General features: G+C 49.3%; 1 protein-coding gene across 1 annotated transcript in view; it reads left to right on the top strand.

The window, feature by feature from the left end:
* The window catches only part of LOC142720883 (oocyte zinc finger protein XlCOF8.4-like), a gene marked incomplete at its 3' end in the record, with an annotated part of 52578 nt that overhangs the window by 18257 nt on the left and 12213 nt on the right, over positions 1-22108 (top strand). Inside the window, exons 2-5 of the mRNA XM_075848817.1 lie at positions 19397-19560; positions 20028-20192; positions 20277-20400; positions 20915-21010. Coding sequence (XP_075704932.1) covers positions 19483-19560; positions 20028-20192; positions 20277-20400; positions 20915-21010 — 463 coding nt within the window. The remainder of the gene's footprint in view (positions 1-19396; positions 19561-20027; positions 20193-20276; positions 20401-20914; positions 21011-22108) is intronic.

Here is a 22108-nt window from a genome sequence, read left to right on the forward strand (position 1 = left end):
ATCACCGGAAATATAAAACCCCTCACACCGCGCAATCACCGGAAATATAAACCCCTCACACCGCGCAATCACCGGAAATATAAAACCCCTCACACCGCGCAATCACCGGAAATATAAACCCCTCACACCGCGCAATCACCGGAAATATAAACCCCCCTCACACCGCGCAATCACCGGAAATATAAACCCCTCACACCGCGCAATCACCGGGAATATAAACCCCTCACACCGCGCAATTACCGGAAATATAAACCCCCTCACACCGCGCAATCACCGGAAATATAAAACCCCCAACACCGCGCAATCACCGGAAATATAAACCCCTCACACCGCGCAATCACCGGAAATATAAACCCCCCTCACACCGCGCAATCACCGGAAATATAAACCCCTCACACCGCGCAATCACCGGGAATATAAACCCCTCACACCGCGCAATTACCGGAAATATAAACCCCCTCACACCGCGCAATCACCGGAAATATAAAACCCCTCCCACCGCGCATACACCGGAAATATAAAACCCCCTCACACCGCGCAATCACCGGAAATATAAACCCCCCACACCGCGCAATCACCGGAAATATAAACCCCTCACACCGCGCTATCACCGGAAATATAAACCCCCCACACCGCGCTATCACCGGAAATATAAACCCCCCACACCGCGCAATCACCGGAAATATAAACCCCTCACACCGCGCAATCACCGAAAATATAAAACCTGTCACACCGCGCAATCACCGGAAATATAAACCCCTCACACCGCGCAATCACCGGAAATATAAACCCCTCACACCGCGCAATCACCGGAAATATAAAACCCCTCACACCGCGCAATCACCGGAAATATAAAACCCCCCACACCGCGCAATCACCGGAAATATAAACCCCCCCCCCCCCCCACACTGCGCAATCACCGGAAATATAAACCCCTCACACCGCGCAATCACCGGAAATATAAAACCCCTCACACCGCGCAATCACCGGAAATATAAACCCCTCACACCGCGCAATCACCGGAAATATAAAACCCCTCACACCGCGCAATCACCGGAAATATAAAACCCCTCACACCGCGCAATCACCGGAAATATAAAACCCCTCACACCGCGCAATCACCGGAAATATAAACCCCTCACACCGCGCAATCACCGGAAATATAAACCCCTCACACCGCGCAATCACCTGAAATATAAACCGCTCACACCGCGCAATCACCGGAAATATAAACCTCTCACACCGCGCAATCACCGGAAATATAAACCCCTCACACCGCGCAATCACCGGAAATATAAACCCCCCCCTTCACCGCGCAATCACCGGAAATATAAACCCCCCCACACCGCGCAATCACCGGAAATATAAAACCCCTCACACCGCGCAATCACCGGAAATATAAACCCCTCACACCGCGCAATCACCGGGAATATAAACCCCTCACACCGCGCAATTACCGGAAATATAAACCCCCTCACACCGCGCAATCACCGGAAATATAAAACCCCTCCCACCGCGCAATCACCGGAAATATAAAACCCCCTCACACCGCGCAATCACCGGAAATATAAACCCCCCACACCGCGCAATCACCGGAAATATAAACCCCTCACACCGCGCTATCACCGGAAATATAAACCCCCCACACCGCGCAATCACCGGAAATATAAACCCCTCACACCGCGCAATCACCGAAAATATAAAACCTGTCACACCGCGCAATCACCGGAAATATAAACCCCTCACACCGCGCAATCACCGGAAATATAAACCCCTCACACCGCGCAATCACCGGAAATATAAAACCCCTCACACCGCGCAATCACCGGAAATATAAAACCCCCCACACCGCGCAATCACCGGAAATATAAAACCCCCCCCCACACTGCGCAATCACCGGAAATATAAACCCCTCACACCGCGCAATCACCGGAAATATAAAACCCCTCACAGCGCGCAATCACCGGAAATATAAACCCCTCACACCGCGCAATCACCGGAAATATAAAACCCCTCACACCGCGCAATCACCGGAAATATAAAACCCCTCACACCGCGCAATCACCGGAAATATAAAACCCCTCACACTGCGCAATCACCGGAAATATAAACCCCTCACACCGCGCAATCACCGGAAATATAAACCCCTCACACCGCGCAATCACCTGAAATATAAACCGCTCACACCGCGCAATCACCGGAAATATAAACCTCTCACACCGCGCAATCACCGGAAATATAAACCCCTCACACCGCGCAATCACCGGAAATATAAACCCCCCCCTTCACCGCGCAATCACCGGAAATATAAACCCCCCCACACCGCGCAATCACCGGAAATATAAAACCCCTCACACGCGCAATCACCGGAAATATAAAACCCCTCACACCGCGCAATCACCGGAAATATAAACCCCTCACACCGCGCAATCACCGGAAATATAAATCCCCTCACAACGCGCAATCACCGGAAATATAAACCCCTCACACCGCGCAATCACCGGAAATATAAACCCCTCACACCGCGCAATCACCGGAAATATAAACCCCTTACACCGCGCAATCACCGGAAATATAAAACACCTCACACCGCGCAATCACCGGAAATATAAACCCCTCACACCGCGCAATCACCGGAAATATAAACCCCCCTCACACCGCGCAATTACCGGAAATATAAACCCCCCCACACCGCGCAATCACCGGAAATATAAACCCCTCCCACACCGCGCAATCACCGGAAATATAAACCCCTCACACCGCGCAATCACCGGAAATATAAACCCCTCACACCGCGTAATCACCGGAAATATAAACCCCTCACACCGCGCAATCACCGGAAATATAAACCCCCCACACTGCGCAATCACCGGAAATATAAACCCCTCACACCGCGCAATCACCGGAAATATAAAACCCCCCACACCGCGCAATCACCGGAAATATAAAACCCCTCACACCGCGCAATCACCGGAAATATAAAACCCCCCACACCGCGCAATCACCGGAAATATAAACCCCCCCCCCACACTGCGCAATCACCGGAAATATAAACCCCTCACACCGAGCAATCACCGGAAATATAAACCCCTCACACCGAGCAATCACCGGAAATATAAACCCCCCACACCGCGCAATCACCGGAAATATAAAACCCCTCACACCGCGCAATCACCGGAAATATAAACCCCTCACACCGCGCAATCACAGGAAATATAAACCCCCTCACACCGCGCAATCACCGTAAATATAAACCCCTCACACCGCGCAATCACCGGAAATATAAACCCCCCTACACCACGCAATCACCGGAAATATAAAACCACACACACCGCGCAATCACCGGAAATATAAAACCCCTCACACCGCGCAATCACCGGAAATATAAAACCCCCCACACCGTGCAATCACCGGAAATATAAAACACCTCACACCGTGCAATCACCGGAAATATAAAACCCCACACACCGCGCAATCACCGGAAATATAAACCCCCCACACCGCGCAATCACCGGAAATATAAAACCCCCCACACCGTGCAATCAGCGGAAATATAAAACACCTCACACCGCGCAATCACCGGAAATATAAAACCCCTCACACCGCGCAATCACCGGAAATATAAACCACCCACACCGCGCAATCACCGGAAATATAAACCCCTCACACCGCGCAATCACCGGAAATATAACCCCCCCACACCGCGCAATCACCGGAAATATAAACCCCTTACACCGCGCAATCACCAGAAATATAAACCCCCCTCACACCGCGCAATCACCGGAAATATAAAACCCCTCACACCGCGCAATCACCGGAAATATAAACCCCTCACACCGCGCAATCACCGGAAATATAAACCCCTCACACCGCGCAATCACCGGAAATATAAACCCCCTCACACAGCGCAATCACCGGAAATATAAAACCCCTCACACCGCGCAATCACCCGAAATATAAACCCCCCACACCGCGCAATCACTGGAAATATAAACCCCCTCACACCGCGCAATCACCGGAAATATAACCCCCTCACACCGCGCAATCACCGGAAATATAAACCCCTCACACCGCGCAATCACTGGAAATATAAAACCCCTCACACCGCGCAATCACCGGAAATATAAAACCCCTCACACCGCGCAATCACCGGAAATATAAAACCTCCCACACCGCGCAATCACCGGAAATATAAAACCCCCCACACCGCGCAATCACCGGAAATATAAACCCCTCACACCGCGCAATCACCGGAAATATAAAACACCTCACACCGCGCAATCACCGGAAATATAAAACCCCCCACACCGCGCAATCACCGGAAATATAAAACCCCCACACTGCGCAATCACCGGAAATATAAACCGCTCAGACCGCGCAATCACCGGAAATATAAACCCCCCCACACCGCGCAATCACCGGAAATATAAAACCACACACACCGCGCAATCACAGGAAATATAAAACCCCTCACACCGCGCAATCACCAGAAATATAAAACCCCTCACACCGCGCAATCACCGGAAATATAAACCCCTCACACCGCGCAATCACCGGAAATATAAAACCACACACACCGCGCAATCACAGGAAATATAAAACCCCTCACACCGCGCAATCACCAGAAATATAAACCCCTCACACCGCGCAATCACCGGAAATATAAAACCCTCCACACCGCGCAATCACCGGAAATATAAAACCCCCACACCGCGCAATCACCGGAAATATAAAACCCCTCACACCGCGCAATCACCGGAAATATAAACCCCTCACACCGCGCAATCACCAAAAATATAACCCCTCACAACGCGCAATTACCGGAAATATAAAACCTTCACACCGCGCAATCACCGGAAACATAAACCCCCTCACACCGCGAAATCACCGGAAATATAAACCCCCCACACCGCGCAATCACCGGAAATATAAAACCCCACACACACCGCACAATCACCAGAAATATAAAACCCCCCCACACCGCGCAATCACCGGAAATATAACACCCCTCACAACGCGCAATCACCGGAAATATAACCCCCTCACACCGCGTAATCACCGGAAATATAAAACCCCTCACACCGCGCAATCACCGGAAATATAAAACCCCTCACACCGCGCAATCACCGGAAATATAAACCCCCCACACCGCACAATCACCGGAAATATAAACCCCCCACACCGCACAATCACGGAAATATAAACCGCTCACACCGCGCAATCACCGGAAATATAAAACCGCTCACACCGCGCAATCACAGGAAATATAAAACCCCTCACACCGCGCAATCACCGGAAATATAAACCCCTCACACCGCGCAATCACCGGAAATATAAAACCACACACACCGCGCAATCACAGGAAATATAAAACCCCTCACACCGCGCAATCACCGGAAATATAAAACCCCTCACACCGCGCAATCACCAGAAATATAAACCCCTCACACCGCGCAATCACCGGAAATATAAAACCCTCCACACCGCGCAATCACCGGAAATATAAAACCCCCACACCGCGCAATCACCGGAAATATAAAACCCCTCACACCGCGCAATCACCGGAAATATAACCCCTCACAACGCGCAATCACCGGAAATATAAAACCTTCACACCGCGCAATCACCGGAAACATAAACCCCCTCACACCGCGCAATCACCGGAAATATAAACCCCCCACACCGCGCAATCACCGGAAATATAAAACCCCCCACACACCGCGCAATCACCAGAAATATAAAACCCCCCCACACCGCGCAATCACAGGAAATATAACACCCCTCACACCGCGCAATCACCGGAAATATAACCCCCTCACACCGCGTAATCACCGGAAATATAAAACCCCTCACACCGCGCAATCACCGGAAATATAAAACCCCTCACACCGCGCAATCACCGGAAATATAAACCCCCCCACACCGCACAATCACCGGAAATATAAATCCCCCCACACCGCACAATCACCGGAAATATAAACCGCTCACACCGCGCAATCACCGGAAATATAAAACCGCTCACACCGCGCAATCACCGGAAATATAAAATCCCTCACACAGCGCAATCACCGTAAATATAAAACCCCTCACACCGCGCAATCACCGGAAATATAAACCCCTCACACCGCGCAATCACCGGAAATATAAAACCACACACACCGCGCAATCACAGGAAATATAAAACCCCTCACACCGCGCAATCACCAGAAATATAAACCCCTCACACCGCGCAATCACCGGAAATATAAAACCCTCCACACCGCGCAATCACCGGAAATATAAAACCCCCACACCGCGCAATCACCGGAAATATAAAACCCCTCACACCGCGCAATCACCGGAAATATAACCCCTCACAACGCGCAATCACCGGAAATATAAAACCTTCACACCGCGCAATCACCGGAAACATAAACCCCCTCACACCGCGCAATCACCAGAAATATAAACCCCCCACACCGCGCAATCACCGGAAATATAAAACCCCCCACACACCGCGCAATCACCAGAAATATAAAACCCCCCCACACCGCGCAATCACCGGAAATATAACACCCCTCACACCGCGCAATCACCGGAAATATAACCCCCTCACACCGCGTAATCACCGGAAATATAAAACCCCTCACACCGCGCAATCACCGGAAATATAAAACCCCTCACACCGCGCAATCACCGGAAATATAAACCCCCTCACACCGCGCAATCACCGGAAATATAAACCGCTCACACCGCGCAATCACCGGAAATATAAACCCCCCCACACCGCACAATCACCGGAAATATAAACCGCTCACACCGCGCAATCACCGGAAATATAAAACCGCTCACACCGCGCAATCACCGGAAATATAAAATCCCTCACTCCGCGCAATCACCGGAAATATAAAACCCCTCACACCGCGCAATCACGGAAATATAAACCCCCCACACCGCGCAATCACCGGAAATATAAAACCCCTCACACCGCGCAATCACCGGAAATATAAACCCCTCACACCGCGCAATCACCGGAAATATAAAACTCCTCACAATGCGCAATCACCGGAAATATAAAACTCCTCACAACGCGCTATCACCGGAAATATAAAACCCCTCACACCGCGCAATCACCGGAAATATAAACCCCTCACACCGCGCAATCACCGGAAATATAAAACCCCCCACACCGCGCAATCACCGGAAATATAAAACCCTCCACACCGTGCAATCACCGGAAATATAAAACCCCCCACACCGCGCAATCACCGGAAATATAAAACTCCTCACACCGCGCAATCACCGGAAATATAAACCACCCACACCGCGCAATCACCGAAAATATAAAACACCTCACACCGCACAATCACCGGAAATATAAACCCCTCACACCGCGCAATCACCGGAAATATAAACCCCTCACACCGCTCAATCACCGGAAATATAAAACCCCTCACACCGCGCAATCACCGGAAATATAAACCTCCCCCACACCGCGTAATCACCGGAAATATAAAACTCCCTCACACCGCGCAATCACCGGAATTATAAACCACTCACACCGCGCAATCACCGGAAATATAAACCCCTCACACCGCGCAATCACCGGAAATATAAAACCCCTCACACAGCGCAATCACCGGAAATATGACCCCTCACACCGCGCAATCACCGGAAATATGACACCACACACACCGCGCAATCACAGGAAATATAAAACCCCTCACACCGCGCAATCACCAGAAATATAAACCCCTCACACCGCGCAATCACCGGAAATATAAAACCCCTCACACCGCGCAATCACCGGAAATATAACCCCTCACAACGCGCAATCACCGGAAATATAAAACCTTCACACCGCGCAATCACCGGAAACATAAACCCCCTCACACCGCGCAATCACCAGAAATATAAACCCCCCACACCGCGCAATCACCGGAAATATAAAACCCCCCACACACCGCGCAATCACCAGAAATATAAAACCCCCCCACACCGCGCAATCACCGGAAATATAACACCCCTCACACCGCGCAATCACCGGAAATATAACCCCCTCACACCGCGTAATCACCGGAAATATAAAACCCCTCACACCGCGCAATCACCGGAAATATAAAACCCCTCACACCGCGCAATCACCGGAAATATAAACCCCCTCACACCGCGCAATCACCGGAAATATAAACCGCTCACACCGCGCAATCACCGGAAATATAAACCCCCCCACACCGCACAATCACCGGAAATATAAACCGCTCACACCGCGCAATCACCGGAAATATAAAACCGCTCACACCGCGCAATCACCGGAAATATAAAATCCCTCACTCCGCGCAATCACCGGAAATATAAAACCCCTCACACCGCGCAATCACCGGAAATATAAACCCCCCACACCGCGCAATCACCGGAAATATAAAACCCCTCACACCGCGCAATCACCGGAAATATAAACCCCTCACACCGCGCAATCACCGGAAATATAAAACTCCTCACAATGCGCAATCACCGGAAATATAAAACTCCTCACAACGCGCTATCACCGGAAATATAAAACCCCTCACACCGCGCAATCACCGGAAATATAAACCCCTCACACCGCGCAATCACCGGAAATATAAAACCCCCCACACCGCGCAATCACCGGAAATATAAAACCCTCCACACCGTGCAATCACCGGAAATATAAAACCCCCCACACCGCGCAATCACCGGAAATATAAAACTCCTCACACCGCGCAATCACCGGAAATATAAACCACCCACACCGCGCAATCACCGAAAATATAAAACACCTCACACCGCACAATCACCGGAAATATAAACCCCTCACACCGCGCAATCACCGGAAATATAAACCCCTCACACCGCTCAATCACCGGAAATATAAAACCCCTCACACCGCGCAATCACCGGAAATATAAACCTCCCCCACACCGCGTAATCACCGGAAATATAAAACTCCCTCACACCGCGCAATCACCGGAATTATAAACCACTCACACCGCGCAATCACCGGAAATATAAACCCCTCACACCGCGCAATCACCGGAAATATAAAACCCCTCACACAGCGCAATCACCGGAAATATGACCCCTCACACCGCGCAATCACCGGAAATATGACACCACACACACCGCGCAATCACAGGAAATATAAAACCCCTCACACCGCGCAATCACCAGAAATATAAACCCCTCACACCGCGCAATCACCGGAAATATAAAACCCTCCACACCGCGCAATCACCGGAAATATAAAACCCCCACACCGCGCAATCACAGGAAATATAAACCCCTCACACCGCGCAATCACCGGAAATATAAAACCTTCACACCGCGCAATCACCAGAAACATAAACCCCCTCACACCGCGCAATCACCGGAAATATAAACCCCCCACATCGCGCAATCACCGGAAATATAAAACCCCACACACACCGCGCAATCACCAGAAATATAAAACCCCCCCACACCGCGCAATCACCGGAAATATAACACCCCTCACACCGCGCAATCACCGGAAATATAACCCCCTCACACCGCGTAATCACCGGAAATATAAAACCCCTCACACCGCGCAATCACCGGAAATATAAAACCCCTCACACCGCGCAATCACCGGAAATATAAACCCCCCACACCGCACAATCACCGGAAATATAAACCCCCCCACACCGCACAATCACCGGAAATATAAACCGCTCACACCGCGCAATCACCGGAAATATAAAACCGCTCACACCGCGCAATCACCGGAAATATAAAACCCCTCACACCGTGCAATTACCGGAAATATAAAACCCCCCACACCGTGCAATCACCGTAAATATAAACCCCTCACACCGCGCAATCACCGGAAATATAAAACCCCCCACACCGCGCAATCACCGGAAATATAAAACCCTCCACACCGTGCAATCACCGGAAATATAAAACCCCCCACACCGCGCAATCACCGGAAATATAAAACTCCTCACACCGCGCAATCACCGGAAATATAAACCACCCACACCGCGCAATCACCGGAAATATAAAACACCTCACACCGCGCAATCACCGGAAATATAAACCCCTCACACCGCGCAATCACCGGAAATATAAACCCCTCACACCGCTCAATCACCGGAAATATAAAACCCCTCACACCGCGCAATCACCGGAAATATAAACCTCCCCCACACCGCGTAATCACCGGAAATATAAAACTCCCTCACACCGTGCAATCACCGGAATTATAAACCACTCACACCGCGCAATCACCGGAAATATAAACCCCTCACACCGCGCAATCACCGGAAATATAAAACCCCTCACACAGCGCAATCACCGGAAATATGACCCCTCACACCGCGCAATCACCGGAAATATAAACCTTTCACACCGCGCAATCACCGGAAATATAAACACCTTACACCGCGCAATCACCGGAAATATAAAACCCCTCACACCGCGCAATCACCGGAAATATAAACCCCTCACACCGCGCAATCACCGGAAATATAAAACTCCTCACAACGCGCAATCACCGGAAATATAAACCCCTCACACCGCGCAATCACCGGAAATATAAAACCCCTCACACCGCGCAATCACCGGAAATATAAACCCCTCACACCGCTCAATCACCGGAAATATAAACCCCTCACACCGCTCAATCACTGGAAATATAAAACCCCTCACACCGCGCAATCACCGGAAATATAAACCTCCCCCACACCGCGTAATCACCGGAAATATAAAACTCCCTCACACCGCGCAATCACCGGAAATATAAACCCATCACACCGCGCAATCACCGGAAATATAAACCCCTCACACCCCGCAATCACAGGAAATATAAACCCCCTCACACTGCACAATCACCGGAAATATAAAACCCCTCACACCGCGCAATCACCGGAAATATAAAACCCCTAACACCGCGCAATCACCGGAAATATAAAACCCCTCACACCGCGCAATCACCGGAAATATAAAACTCCTCACACCGCGCAATCATCAGAAATATAAAACTCCTCACACCGCGCAATCACCGGAAATATAAAACGTTCTGTCTCACAAAATAGCGACGCAAAACGGTTTTCTTTTTTGAACAAATTTTTCTTTCCTTGTCGAAGATAAATCTCAAAATTTGGTGTCGTCGTAATCGTATTGACCCGGAAATAAAGGTAACAAGTCATTTTCACCGCATGGTGAACGCCGCAAAAACTAAACCTAAAAATCAATAGGATTCACTGCGTTTTCCTCTATTCCAGCCCACAATTGTTTCCTCTTTCCCAGCACATTATAGGGGACAATAAAGGGGTTTTCCACGATCGGACAACTGATGACCTTCACCAGATAGGTCATCAGTATATGATCTGTGGGGGTCCGACACCCGGACTCCGCACCGATCATCTGCTCCAGCTGCCTCCGGGCACCAGAAGTCCATGCTGAAAGCAGATGCTCCGGTCACGGAATAGAGCGGTCGTGCTGCTGTGTTAAAGTGAATAGGAGCAGAGCATTTAGTTCTGCAGAACGGCCGCTGTGCAGTGGTCGGAGCCATTTGCTTCCGGCTCCAACTACTGCATACCGTTCAAAACATCCAGCAGCCGGAGCAGCTGATCTGTTCGGGGTCCGGGTGTCGGACCCCCACCATCATATACTGATGACCTATCCAGTGGAGGTCATCCGTTGTCTGATCGTGGAAAACCCCTTTTAAAATTACTTCACGTCCAGCACAAGACATGTTCTCATACGGCTATGCCAACGGAAAAACAAAAAAGTTCTGGCTTTTGGAAGGAGGGAGGAAAAATTTGAATTGGCTGCGTGTCCAAGGGGTTAAGTACATAAGAAGAGACAAACATTAATGAATGACAGACTGGTCCAGAGGGAGAGAGACCCTGCCCTCGTAGACTGCACTCTACAAGAGAAGGAGAGACCCTGCCCGTGTAGACTGCACTCTACAAGAGAAGGAGAGACCCTGCCCGCGTAGCCTGCACTCTACAAGAGAAGGAGAGACCCTGCCCGTGTAGACTGCACTCTACAAGAGGAGAGACCCTGCCCGCGTGGCCTGCACTCTACAAGAGAAGGAGAGACCCTGCCCACATAGACTGCACTCTACAAGAGAAGGAGAGACCCTACCCGCGTATACTGCACTCTACAAGAGAAGGAGAGACCCTGCCCGCGTAGACTGCACTCTACAAGAGAAGGAGAGACCCTGCCCGCGTAGACTGCACTCTACAAGAGAAGGAGAGACCCTGGCCACATAGACTGCACGCTACAAGAGAAGGAGAGACCCTACCCGCGTAGACTGTACTTTACAATAGGAGAGAGACCTTGCCCGCGTAGACTGCACTCTACAAGAGAAGGAGAGACCCTGCCCACATAGACTGCACTTTACAAGAGGAGAGATCCTGCCCACATAGACTGCACTCTACAAGAGAAGGAGAGATCCTGCCCACATAGACTACACTCTACAAGAGAAGGAGAGACCCTGCCCTCGTAGACTATACTCTACAAGAGAAGGAGAGATCCTGCCCACATAGACTACACTCTACAAGAGAAGTAGAGACCCTGCCCGTGTAGACTACATTCTACAAGAGAAGGAGAGACCCTGCCCGTGTAGACTGCACTCTACAAGAGAAGGAGAGACCCTGCCCGTGTAGACTGCACTCTACAAGAGAAGGAGAGATCCTGCCCACATAGACTACACTCTACAAGAGAAGGAGAGACCCTGCCCACATAGACTGCACTCTACAAGAGAAGGAGAGATCCTGCCCGTGTAGACTGCACTCTACAAGAGAAGGAGAGATCCTGCCCGTGTAGACTGCACTCTACAAGAGGAGAGACCCTGCCCACATAGACTGCACTCTACAAGAGAAGGAGAGAACCTTCCCACATAGACTGCACTATACAAGAGGAGAGACCCTGCCCGCGTAGACTGCACTCTACAAGAGAAGGAGAGAACCTGCCCACATAGACTACACTCTACAAGAGAAGGAGAGAACTTTCCCACATAGACTGCACTCTACAATAGGAGAGACCCTGCCCGCATAGACACTACAAGAGTAGACAGTAGGTGAGGGTAGAAGCTGGTCATCCGGTGGAGTAGTGGCAGCCGGTTATTTTAGGGTGTAAGCTTTTCTGAATAGGGGGTGTTCAGGTTACTAGTGAAGGTTTGGATAGTGGGAGAGATCTGATGAGTTGGGCTAAAGAGGTCAGAATGTGGGGGAAGCACGGGAGAAATCTAGATGATGATGTGAGGAACAGATAAAATGAGAACAAAGAAGGTCTTGTGAGGACCGGAGATTAGGTGTGGGTAGGTATTGGGAGATTAGGGCAGAGATGTATGGAGGGGATGGTTTGTTGACATCCTTGCATGTCATTTTTAATATGTATAACTTAATTTAGTAGGCAATGGGTGGCCAGTGACCGCAGAGGTGGAATGAGGGGACAAGGTAGATTTATCCTTGCAGCTGAGTTGAGAATGGGTAGGAGGGGTGCAATAGTGTTAGATGGGAAGCCACAGAGAAGGGTGTTGGAGTAGTCTAGACAGTAGATGATGAGGGCATATATACTAGCATTTATGTCTGTTCGAGGAAAGACTGACTTCAAGAGGTTTTTGAGGTTGAGACAGCAAGAAGTGGTAAGCGCTTGGCTGTGCTATTTGAAATTAAGGGTTATCCCAATGAGCGGACCTGTGAGACCGGGAAACGTGTGGAGTCATTAACTGTGATTTGATAGTTCTGGTAAGGGGGTTGAGTGAAATGGGGAAAAGATGATTCCGTTTTCTCCATGTTAATCTTAAGGAAGTGGGAGGTGAAAGAGGAGATAACTGTTAGACATTCTAGATAACAGGGAGGTAACATCAAGACCAGAGGCACTGGTGTAGCTATAGGGGTTGCAGCGGTCGCAATTGCGACCGGGCCCCGAAGCCAGGGGGGCCCACGGCCCCCCGCACCACATCAATAAAAAGTTACTATAGTAACTCGGGCCGCGGGCCCCTGTTACTATAGTAACATACTTTACTTACCTTCCTGGTTCCGGATCGCAGCGGAGGTCCTGACGTCAAGCGCTGTGCGCAGCGCATGACGTCACAGCGCTATGCCGCCGCGCACAGCATCGAGACTACAGAACTCCCGCCGCGGCCGAAGAGGAAGGTAAGGTTAGCCCTGACTGGCGGGGTCTGACTCCCGGGACCCGCCAATCAGCTGTTTTGAAGGGGCCGCAGCACTCGTACGAGAGCTGCTCCCCTTCATTCCTGTCACTTCATTCCGGTCACACTGTGAAACGGTGTCGGCGATTCACAGTGTGGGCGAGTAGTGAAATGAAGGGGAAGCAGCTCTCGTACGAGTGCTGCGGCCCCTTCAAAACAGATGATTGGCGGGACCCGGGAGACACATCAGCTATTGATGGCCTATCCTGTGGATAGGCCATCAATGTTTAGGGACTGCACAACCCCTAAGCCTACGATGTAGCAGGCTTAGGGGGCCCATGAGACAGGATCACAGATTGTGTGATCCTGTCTGCTGGGTCCTGTATCTAAGCCAATCACATGGTAGGCTTAGATACATGGCCCATGCGTGATCCTGTCTGCTGGGCCCTGTATCTAAGCCTACCACACTGTAGGTTTAGATACAGGGCCCCAGCACACAGTAATCTTATACTGTATAAGATTACTGTCTGCTGGACCCTGTAACTAAGCCTACCTTGTGGTAGGCTTAGATACAGGGTCCCACAGACAGTATCACACATGGGCCCTGTATCTAAGCCTTAGGGTATGTGCACAGACACTAATTACGTCCGTAATTGACGGACGTATTTCGGCCGCAAGTACCGAACACAGTGCAGTGAGCCGGGCTCCTAGCATTATAGTTATGTACGACGCTAGGAGTCCCTGGCTCGCTGCAGGACAACTGTCCCATACTGTATACATGTTTTCAGTACGGGACAGTTGTCCGGCAGCGAGGCAGGGACTCCTAGCGTCGTACATAAGTACGACGCTAGGAGCCCGGCTCCCTGCACTGTGTTCGGTCCGGTACTTGCGGCCGAAATACGTCCGTCAATTACGGACGTAATTAGTGTGTGTGCACATACCCTAACACATGTGTTACTAATCATTTTTTGTGTGTTTTCTTACAGGTTCGGTCGTTGGACTACGGCGGATTCCAGGACTACTTCGATGACAGCTTTTTTTTTATTAATAAAATGGTTAATGAGGGTTGTGTGTGTTTTTTTTTTTATTTCAATAAAATATTTTTTCTATGTCTTTGTGGTTTTTTTTTAAACTATATTACTACCGCCTTAGTAATGGCCGCCGGCTGATTGACAGCGTCCATTGCTAAGGCGGGACTTAGTGTTAGCTGCTGCAGAGGCTAACACTAACCCCCTTTATTACCCCGGTACCCACCGCCACCAGGGGTGCTGGGAAGAGCCGGGTACGATCCAGTACCTGACCATCTGTAGTGATGGTCGGCCACTGGGGTGGCCGCAGGCTGGTATTATCAGGAGGGGAAAGGCCAAAAACAGTGGCCCTTCCCATCCTGGTAATGCTGCCTGCTGCTGCTTTATTGTATCTGGCTGGTTATGAAAATGGGGGGGACCCCACGTAATTTATAAAAAAAAATTATTGGAAAGAACGATGTCGGGTCCCCCCCAATTTTCATAACCAGCCAGATACAACACAGCAGCAGCAGGCAGCATTACAAGGGTGGGAAGGGCCACTGTTTTTGGCCTTCCCCAGCCTAATACTACCAGCCTGCGGCCACCCCGGTGCCTGCCCGTCACTACAGATGGTCGGGTACTGGTTTGTACCCGGCTCTTCCCAGTACCCCTGGTGGCGGTGGGTACCGGGGTAATAATGGAGGTTAGTGTAGCCTCTGCACCGGCTAACATTAAGCCTCGCCTTAGTAATGGAGATTGTCAATCAGCCAGCGGCCATTACTAAGGCGGTGATAATAAAGTTTAAAAAGATACAAGCACATAGAAAAAATATTTTATTGAAATAAAAAAACACAACCCTCATTAACCATTTTATTGAGAATAAAAGAAACGCCGTCATTGAAGTCCTCGTATCCGAAGTCCAACAACCGAACCTGTAAAAAAAAACATAAACACACAAAAATAATCAGTAACACATAAAGAAACAAAATTATTATTCTTACCTATCCTGGGTCCAGCGCTGGAGCCGCAATGTCAGCGAGCTGGGCCCTGTATCTAATCCTATCATGTGTGATACAGTCTGCTGAGCTGTGTATCTAATCCAATCATGTATGATACTGTCTGCTGGGCCCTATATCTAATCCGATCATGTGTGATACTGTCTGCTGAGCCACTGTATCTAATCCTATCATGTGTGATACTGTCTGCTGAGCCACTGTATCTAATCCTATCATGTGTGGTACTGTCTGCTGAGCCACTGTATCTAATCCTATCATGTGTGATACTGTCTGCTGAGCCACTGTATCTAATCCTATCATGTGTGGTACTGTCTGCTGAGCCACTGTATCTAATCCTATCATGTGTGGTACTGTCTGCTGAGCCACTGTATCTAATCCTATCATGTGTGATACTGTCTGCTGGGCCACTGTATCTAATCCTATCATGTGTGATACTGTCTGCTCAGCCACTGTATCTAATCCTATCCATAGTTTATAGGGTCGTAGTGCTATAGATATGCTATGCTGTCTCATATACACACTTTTTTTTGGGGCGGACACATATGTATTGGGGCTATTTCCCGGACATTTTAAGCCCTGAGGGTATGTTCACACGGCAGCGTCCGTTACGGCTGAAATTACTGTGCTGTTTTCAGGAGAAAACAGAACCGTAATTTCAGCCGTAATGGCATGTGCAGGCGTCTTTTGCTGCGTCCATTACGGAAGTAATTGAAGCTGGTTTTCCATGGAGTCCATGGAAAACGGCTCCATTTACGTCTGAAGAACTGACAGGCACTTTTTTACGCGCCGCCTTTTGACAGCGGCGCGTAAAAAAAAATGACCGTCGGCACAGAACATCGTAAGACCCATTCAAATGAGTGGGCAGATGTTTGCCGACGCTTTTGAGCCGCATTTTCGGACGTAATTCAATGCTAAAACGCCCGAATTACGTCCGTAAATAGTGTGTGTGTGAACCCAGCCTTAGTGACGCCCCGGCTGCTAGTGCTGCATTGTTGGGTCACTTAGGAGACCCAGCGATGCAGCTGAAAGCGGACCGTCGGCCATGAGAAGTTTGCGGGGGGGGGGCCCAGTAAGAATTTTTGCATCGGGGCCCATGAGCCTCTAGCTACGCCCCTGACCAGAGGTAAATTTGACCAAAGATTTAGATGGAGAAAAGTAAGGGATCCAGAACACTGAGACCCATGAGGGAGCGATAGTAAATCTTTAGTTGGTAAGGTATGAGGAGATCCAGGAGAGGGCCAAGTCTGTGATGTCAAGGGACTAGAGAATTTGTATCAGGAGGGTGTGATCGACTGTGCCGAAGGTGGTGGACAGGTCTAGAAGGAGGAGCACAGAGTAATGTAGAAGCAGAGGACAGGTCTAGAAGAAGGAGGAGCACAGAGTAATGTAGAAGCAGAGGACAGGTCTAGAAGAAGGAGGAGCACAGAGTAATGTAGAAGCAGAGGACAGGTCTAGAAGAAGGAGGAGCACAGAGTAATGTAGAAGCAGAGGACAGGTCTAGAAGGAGGAGCACAGAGTAATGTAGAAGCAGAGGACAGGTCTAGAAGGAGGAGCACAGAGTAATGTAGAAGCAGAGGACAGGTCTAGAAGAAGGAGGAGCACAGAGTAATGTAGAAGCAGAGGACAGGTCTAGAAGAAGGAGGAGCACAGAGTAATGTAGAAGCAGAGGACAGGTCTAGAAGAAGGAGGAGCACAGAGTAATGTAGAAGCAGAGGACAGGTCTAGAAGGAGGAGCACAGAGTAATGTAGAAGCAGAGGACAGGTCTAGAAGGAGGAGCACAGAGTAATGTAGAAGCAGAGGACAGGTCTAGAAGAAGGAGGAGCACAGAGTAATGTAGAAGCAGAGGACAGGTCTAGAAGGAGGAGCACAGAGCAATGTAGAAGCAGAGGACAGGTCTAGAAGGAGAAGCACAGAGTAATGTAGAAGCAGAGGACAGGTCTAGAAGGAGGAGCACAGAGCAATGTAGAAGCAGAGGACAGGTCTAGAAGAAGGAGGAGCACAGAGTAATGTAGAAGCAGAGGACAGGTCTAGAAGGAGAGGCACAGAGTAATGTAGAAGCAGAGGACAGGTCTAGAAGGAGGAGCACAGAGTAATGTAGAAGCAGAGGACAGGTCTAGAAGGAGGAGCACAGAGTAATGTAGAAGCAGAGGACAGGTCTAGAAGGAGGAGCACAGAGTAATGTAGAAACAGAGGACAGGTATAGAAGGAGGAGCACAGAGTAATGTAGAAGCAGAGGACAGGTCTAGAAGGAGCACAGAATAATGAAGAAGTGGGGGAACAGGTTTAAAAGGAAAAGCACCAAGTAATGTAGACGATGGAGGACAGGTCACGCTTTACAGAAGTCTGTGTGTAAGATGTGACTGCTAAGTGATAAGATGATGCAGAGATCCTGCACACCCAGCACAATACATGCTGCTACCTCACACTAAACTACCAGGACATACACACTGTATTGGTGGGACGTACTGCGCATGCACACTGGTCTGGCGGGACCTTCCGCGCCTGCGCACTGGTCTGGCGGGACCTTCCGCGCCTGCGCACTGGTCTGGCGGGACCTTCCGTGCCTGCCCACTGGTCTGGCGGGACCTTCCGCGCCTGCCCACTGGTCTGGCGGGACCTTCCGCTCCTGCCCACTGGTCTGGCGGGACCTTCCGCACATGCTCGCAGGACTGGCGGGACCTTCCGCACATGCTCGCAGGACTGGCGGGACCTTCTGCACATTCACACGTGACCGCTGGTTCCCAATAACCATGGTTAGTATCTGTCTTTCAGATGTGAATAAAGTTACTATCCGGTAAAATAATCTACAAGGAAAAGGGGAATACTATAATAATTAAGAATTTTAGATGTCTCTGAAGATCCAGGATCTCTGAGGTAACTTCTAATATCTGTAAAAACTTATATTAGGGGTGTATTCATTCATAAAGGGCATCTGTCACACTGACCACCAGTCTGATCTGTTGGCAGCAGATTATATAGCAGGAGGACCTGAGCAGATTGTGTCTCTCCATTCTTTTCTATAGGAGCTACGGAAACCGCCTAACAAGGCCACCCAGAGGTGGAGCCGCATCTATCAGACATTTCTGGCATATCCTGGGGAGAGTTGTCCGTGTTGGGAATACCCCTTTATTCCATGTGGTGACGGCTCTTAGAAGATGTTTCTCTCAATGATGAATAAGTGAGGTTCTGTATGTCACACGTGATGATGTCCCCTGTATGATCTCCATCTTCTCCTTTCTTCATAAAGACGTCTGCAGTACTAGATCCTCCAGTTCCTCCAGTTTTCTCATCTTCTCCTCCACAACGTTCCTTCTCCTGAATGACCCACCAAGGATGGACAAGCACAGGAATGAGATGAGCAGAAGAATATTAGACTTCACCTTGGAGATCATCTACCTGTTGAGCGGAGAGGTAAACTTTTCTACATTATAGAACAAGTCCCACATAGGGAAGGGACAATACATAATAGGAAGAATCCAGTGTCCTGTATAACAACGTCCAGATCTTCCAAGTGACGTCAAGAAGCTGAAGGTCAGCCACCAATATGGTCAGTTATGTGTCATGTCACCAATGCTGCAATAGTAATGTTGTAGAGCAATGAGAATGACCAGGAACCAGGAGGATCAGGATGACATCTATATAGAAACATAGAAGATGACGGCAGGAGGAGAGCACATGGTCCATCTAGACCCCCCCAATATTATTTCCTTTTTAGTTTTGGCCTCGTTCTATTTTCTCAATGTCTTTTTGTAGGTGAGGTCTCCAGTATTACAGATGTGGGGTCACTAGAGGTCTATACAGCAGGGTCACAATCTCCCTCTTTCTACTGAGGGGGGAATACTGTGTTCAGTTCTCTAAGTGTCTCTCTCCATACACAGGAGTACACAATAGTGAAGAAGACATCGGGTGACTGTACGAGTCCCATCATCCATGAGTCAGGAGGATGGAGCAGTAGTCCCATCACAGAGCCTCCCCCTCACTCCGGGATACATGAGAAGATCTTAGAACTGATCTACAAGATGACTGAGCTGCTGACTGGAGAGGTGACACTGCTGGGAATGCTGGGAAATTCTACAGTAACAGCACTGGAGGTGTCTGGGTAATGACTGTATCATTGTGTGTGTCAGGTTCCTATAAGGTGTCAGTATGTCACTGTCTATCTCTCCATGGAGGAGTGGGAGTATCTAGAAGGACACAAGGATCTGTACGAGGAGGTCATGATGGAGGACTACCGGCCACGCACATCACAAGGTGAGAAGAGACAGATCTATATTGGCATTACTGTGGGCACAGGCTGGACTGGCGGTCATGTTGAGGCCTTAATAGCGTCATGTGCAGCACATATACACGTGTGTACAATGACATGTAATGTAGGAGCTCCACAATTTCGGCTCCTTTTACATCACATTAGATCCCTGTGTTTCGTGCTGCCGGCTGCTCATAACTCTGCATTACAGGTCACATTACATTGTACAGCGCTGGCGGCCGTTCTGGATACAGGAGCCATGAAGACGAGCAGGACGCGCTGTCTCCTAATGCAGAGTTATGGGCAGCCGGCAGCGAGGACTATGGGCAGTCTGTGCTGTAGTCAGAAGTAAACCTGGTAATACAAGTCATGTAGAAAGACCATTATCGGCACACTCCGGCAGTATAATAGTTTCCTATATAATGTCAGTATAATCGGAGGTTCTCTTTAATATTACAAGTTATGGGCACTAGATTCTGGAGATGGGACGGTGATCCAGGGATTTATTCTGATTTCCAGATTTGGAGTCGGGGAGGAGTTTTCCCCTAATTAGACAATTGTCATCCACCTCATGGGGGTTTTATCTTCCTCTGGATCAACACGGTCGGATTATAGGTTGGTCTTGATGGACTTGTGTCTTTCTTCATCCTTAGTAACTGTAACACAGAATGTATGGAGCTAAATTTACCTCTAATATAAAGTACAACGTGTTCTGAAAAAACAATCTCACAATGTCTTGGATAAGTAAAATCTTATTCCCACTTCTGATACGTCTCCACATGGCGTAAACACGGCGGAACGTCCAAAACTCATTTTTGGCGCGACGTGTAGATGAGATTTGTTAAAATCTCATCCTCATTGCTACTACTGTAATACGCTGCAGATTTTCTCGCAATTAAATACTTTGCAGAAAATCTGCATCTTATCAGCCCCGTGTGCACATACCCTTAAAGTGACACGTCAGATTTGAGAAATGGTTCTCTTAAACAGGTCAAAAATAGGCCATGGATTCCACTCCCAGAGGAGTCCCTGACATCACTGTCCATATATGGACAGAGACGTCAGGGGCTCCCTCTAGAAGCACAATTTCCAGCCAAGTTGACGGCAACGCTCTGGCAAATGATTCCGCTCCTAGAGGGAGCTTCAGTGGCGCTATCTACAGGGGATGAGATGCTATCTGCAGGGGTTTGGCATAAGTTTGATTAAACTAAGGGGGAGATGTGCCGGCACTTGTGGAGAGAGCCGGCGGACAGGAAAGTACAACCCTCTTCCATTCTGCCAATATTTATTTATGTGACAGGTGCCAAGGGCATCAGGAGTTGGAAAGTATATAGCCATGTCGTGAAGGGGTTAATTAATATGTATAGAAAATATTGCCTACAGAGGTGTACACAGCCTTTAAGAGGCTAATAAGCAAGTGACACCCAGACCATTTTTGGTTGCAGGTAACTAAATAGAGGCGTCCTGTGTCCCGCCACTTTCATGTTTATCCGCGTCCACAGAGGGCAGATACAGGTAAATACTATGGTGGAGCAGGGAGCCAGTTACGCCCCGCCGTTCGCTCTGGTAGGGCACAGTCTACTTTAGGCCGGCGGCTTACAAGGTGCAGGAACATCGACACCGGTAGTGAGGACCTCAACATTGTAATTCCGGCTCTGATCAGTACACATAGAAGTGTAGAGAGAAGTGTCTGATCTATAGACAGATATACAG

The sequence above is a fragment of the Rhinoderma darwinii genome, unplaced genomic scaffold (assembly GCF_050947455.1).
Source record: "Rhinoderma darwinii isolate aRhiDar2 unplaced genomic scaffold, aRhiDar2.hap1 Scaffold_509, whole genome shotgun sequence".
Taxonomy (NCBI): domain Eukaryota; kingdom Metazoa; phylum Chordata; class Amphibia; order Anura; family Rhinodermatidae; genus Rhinoderma; species Rhinoderma darwinii.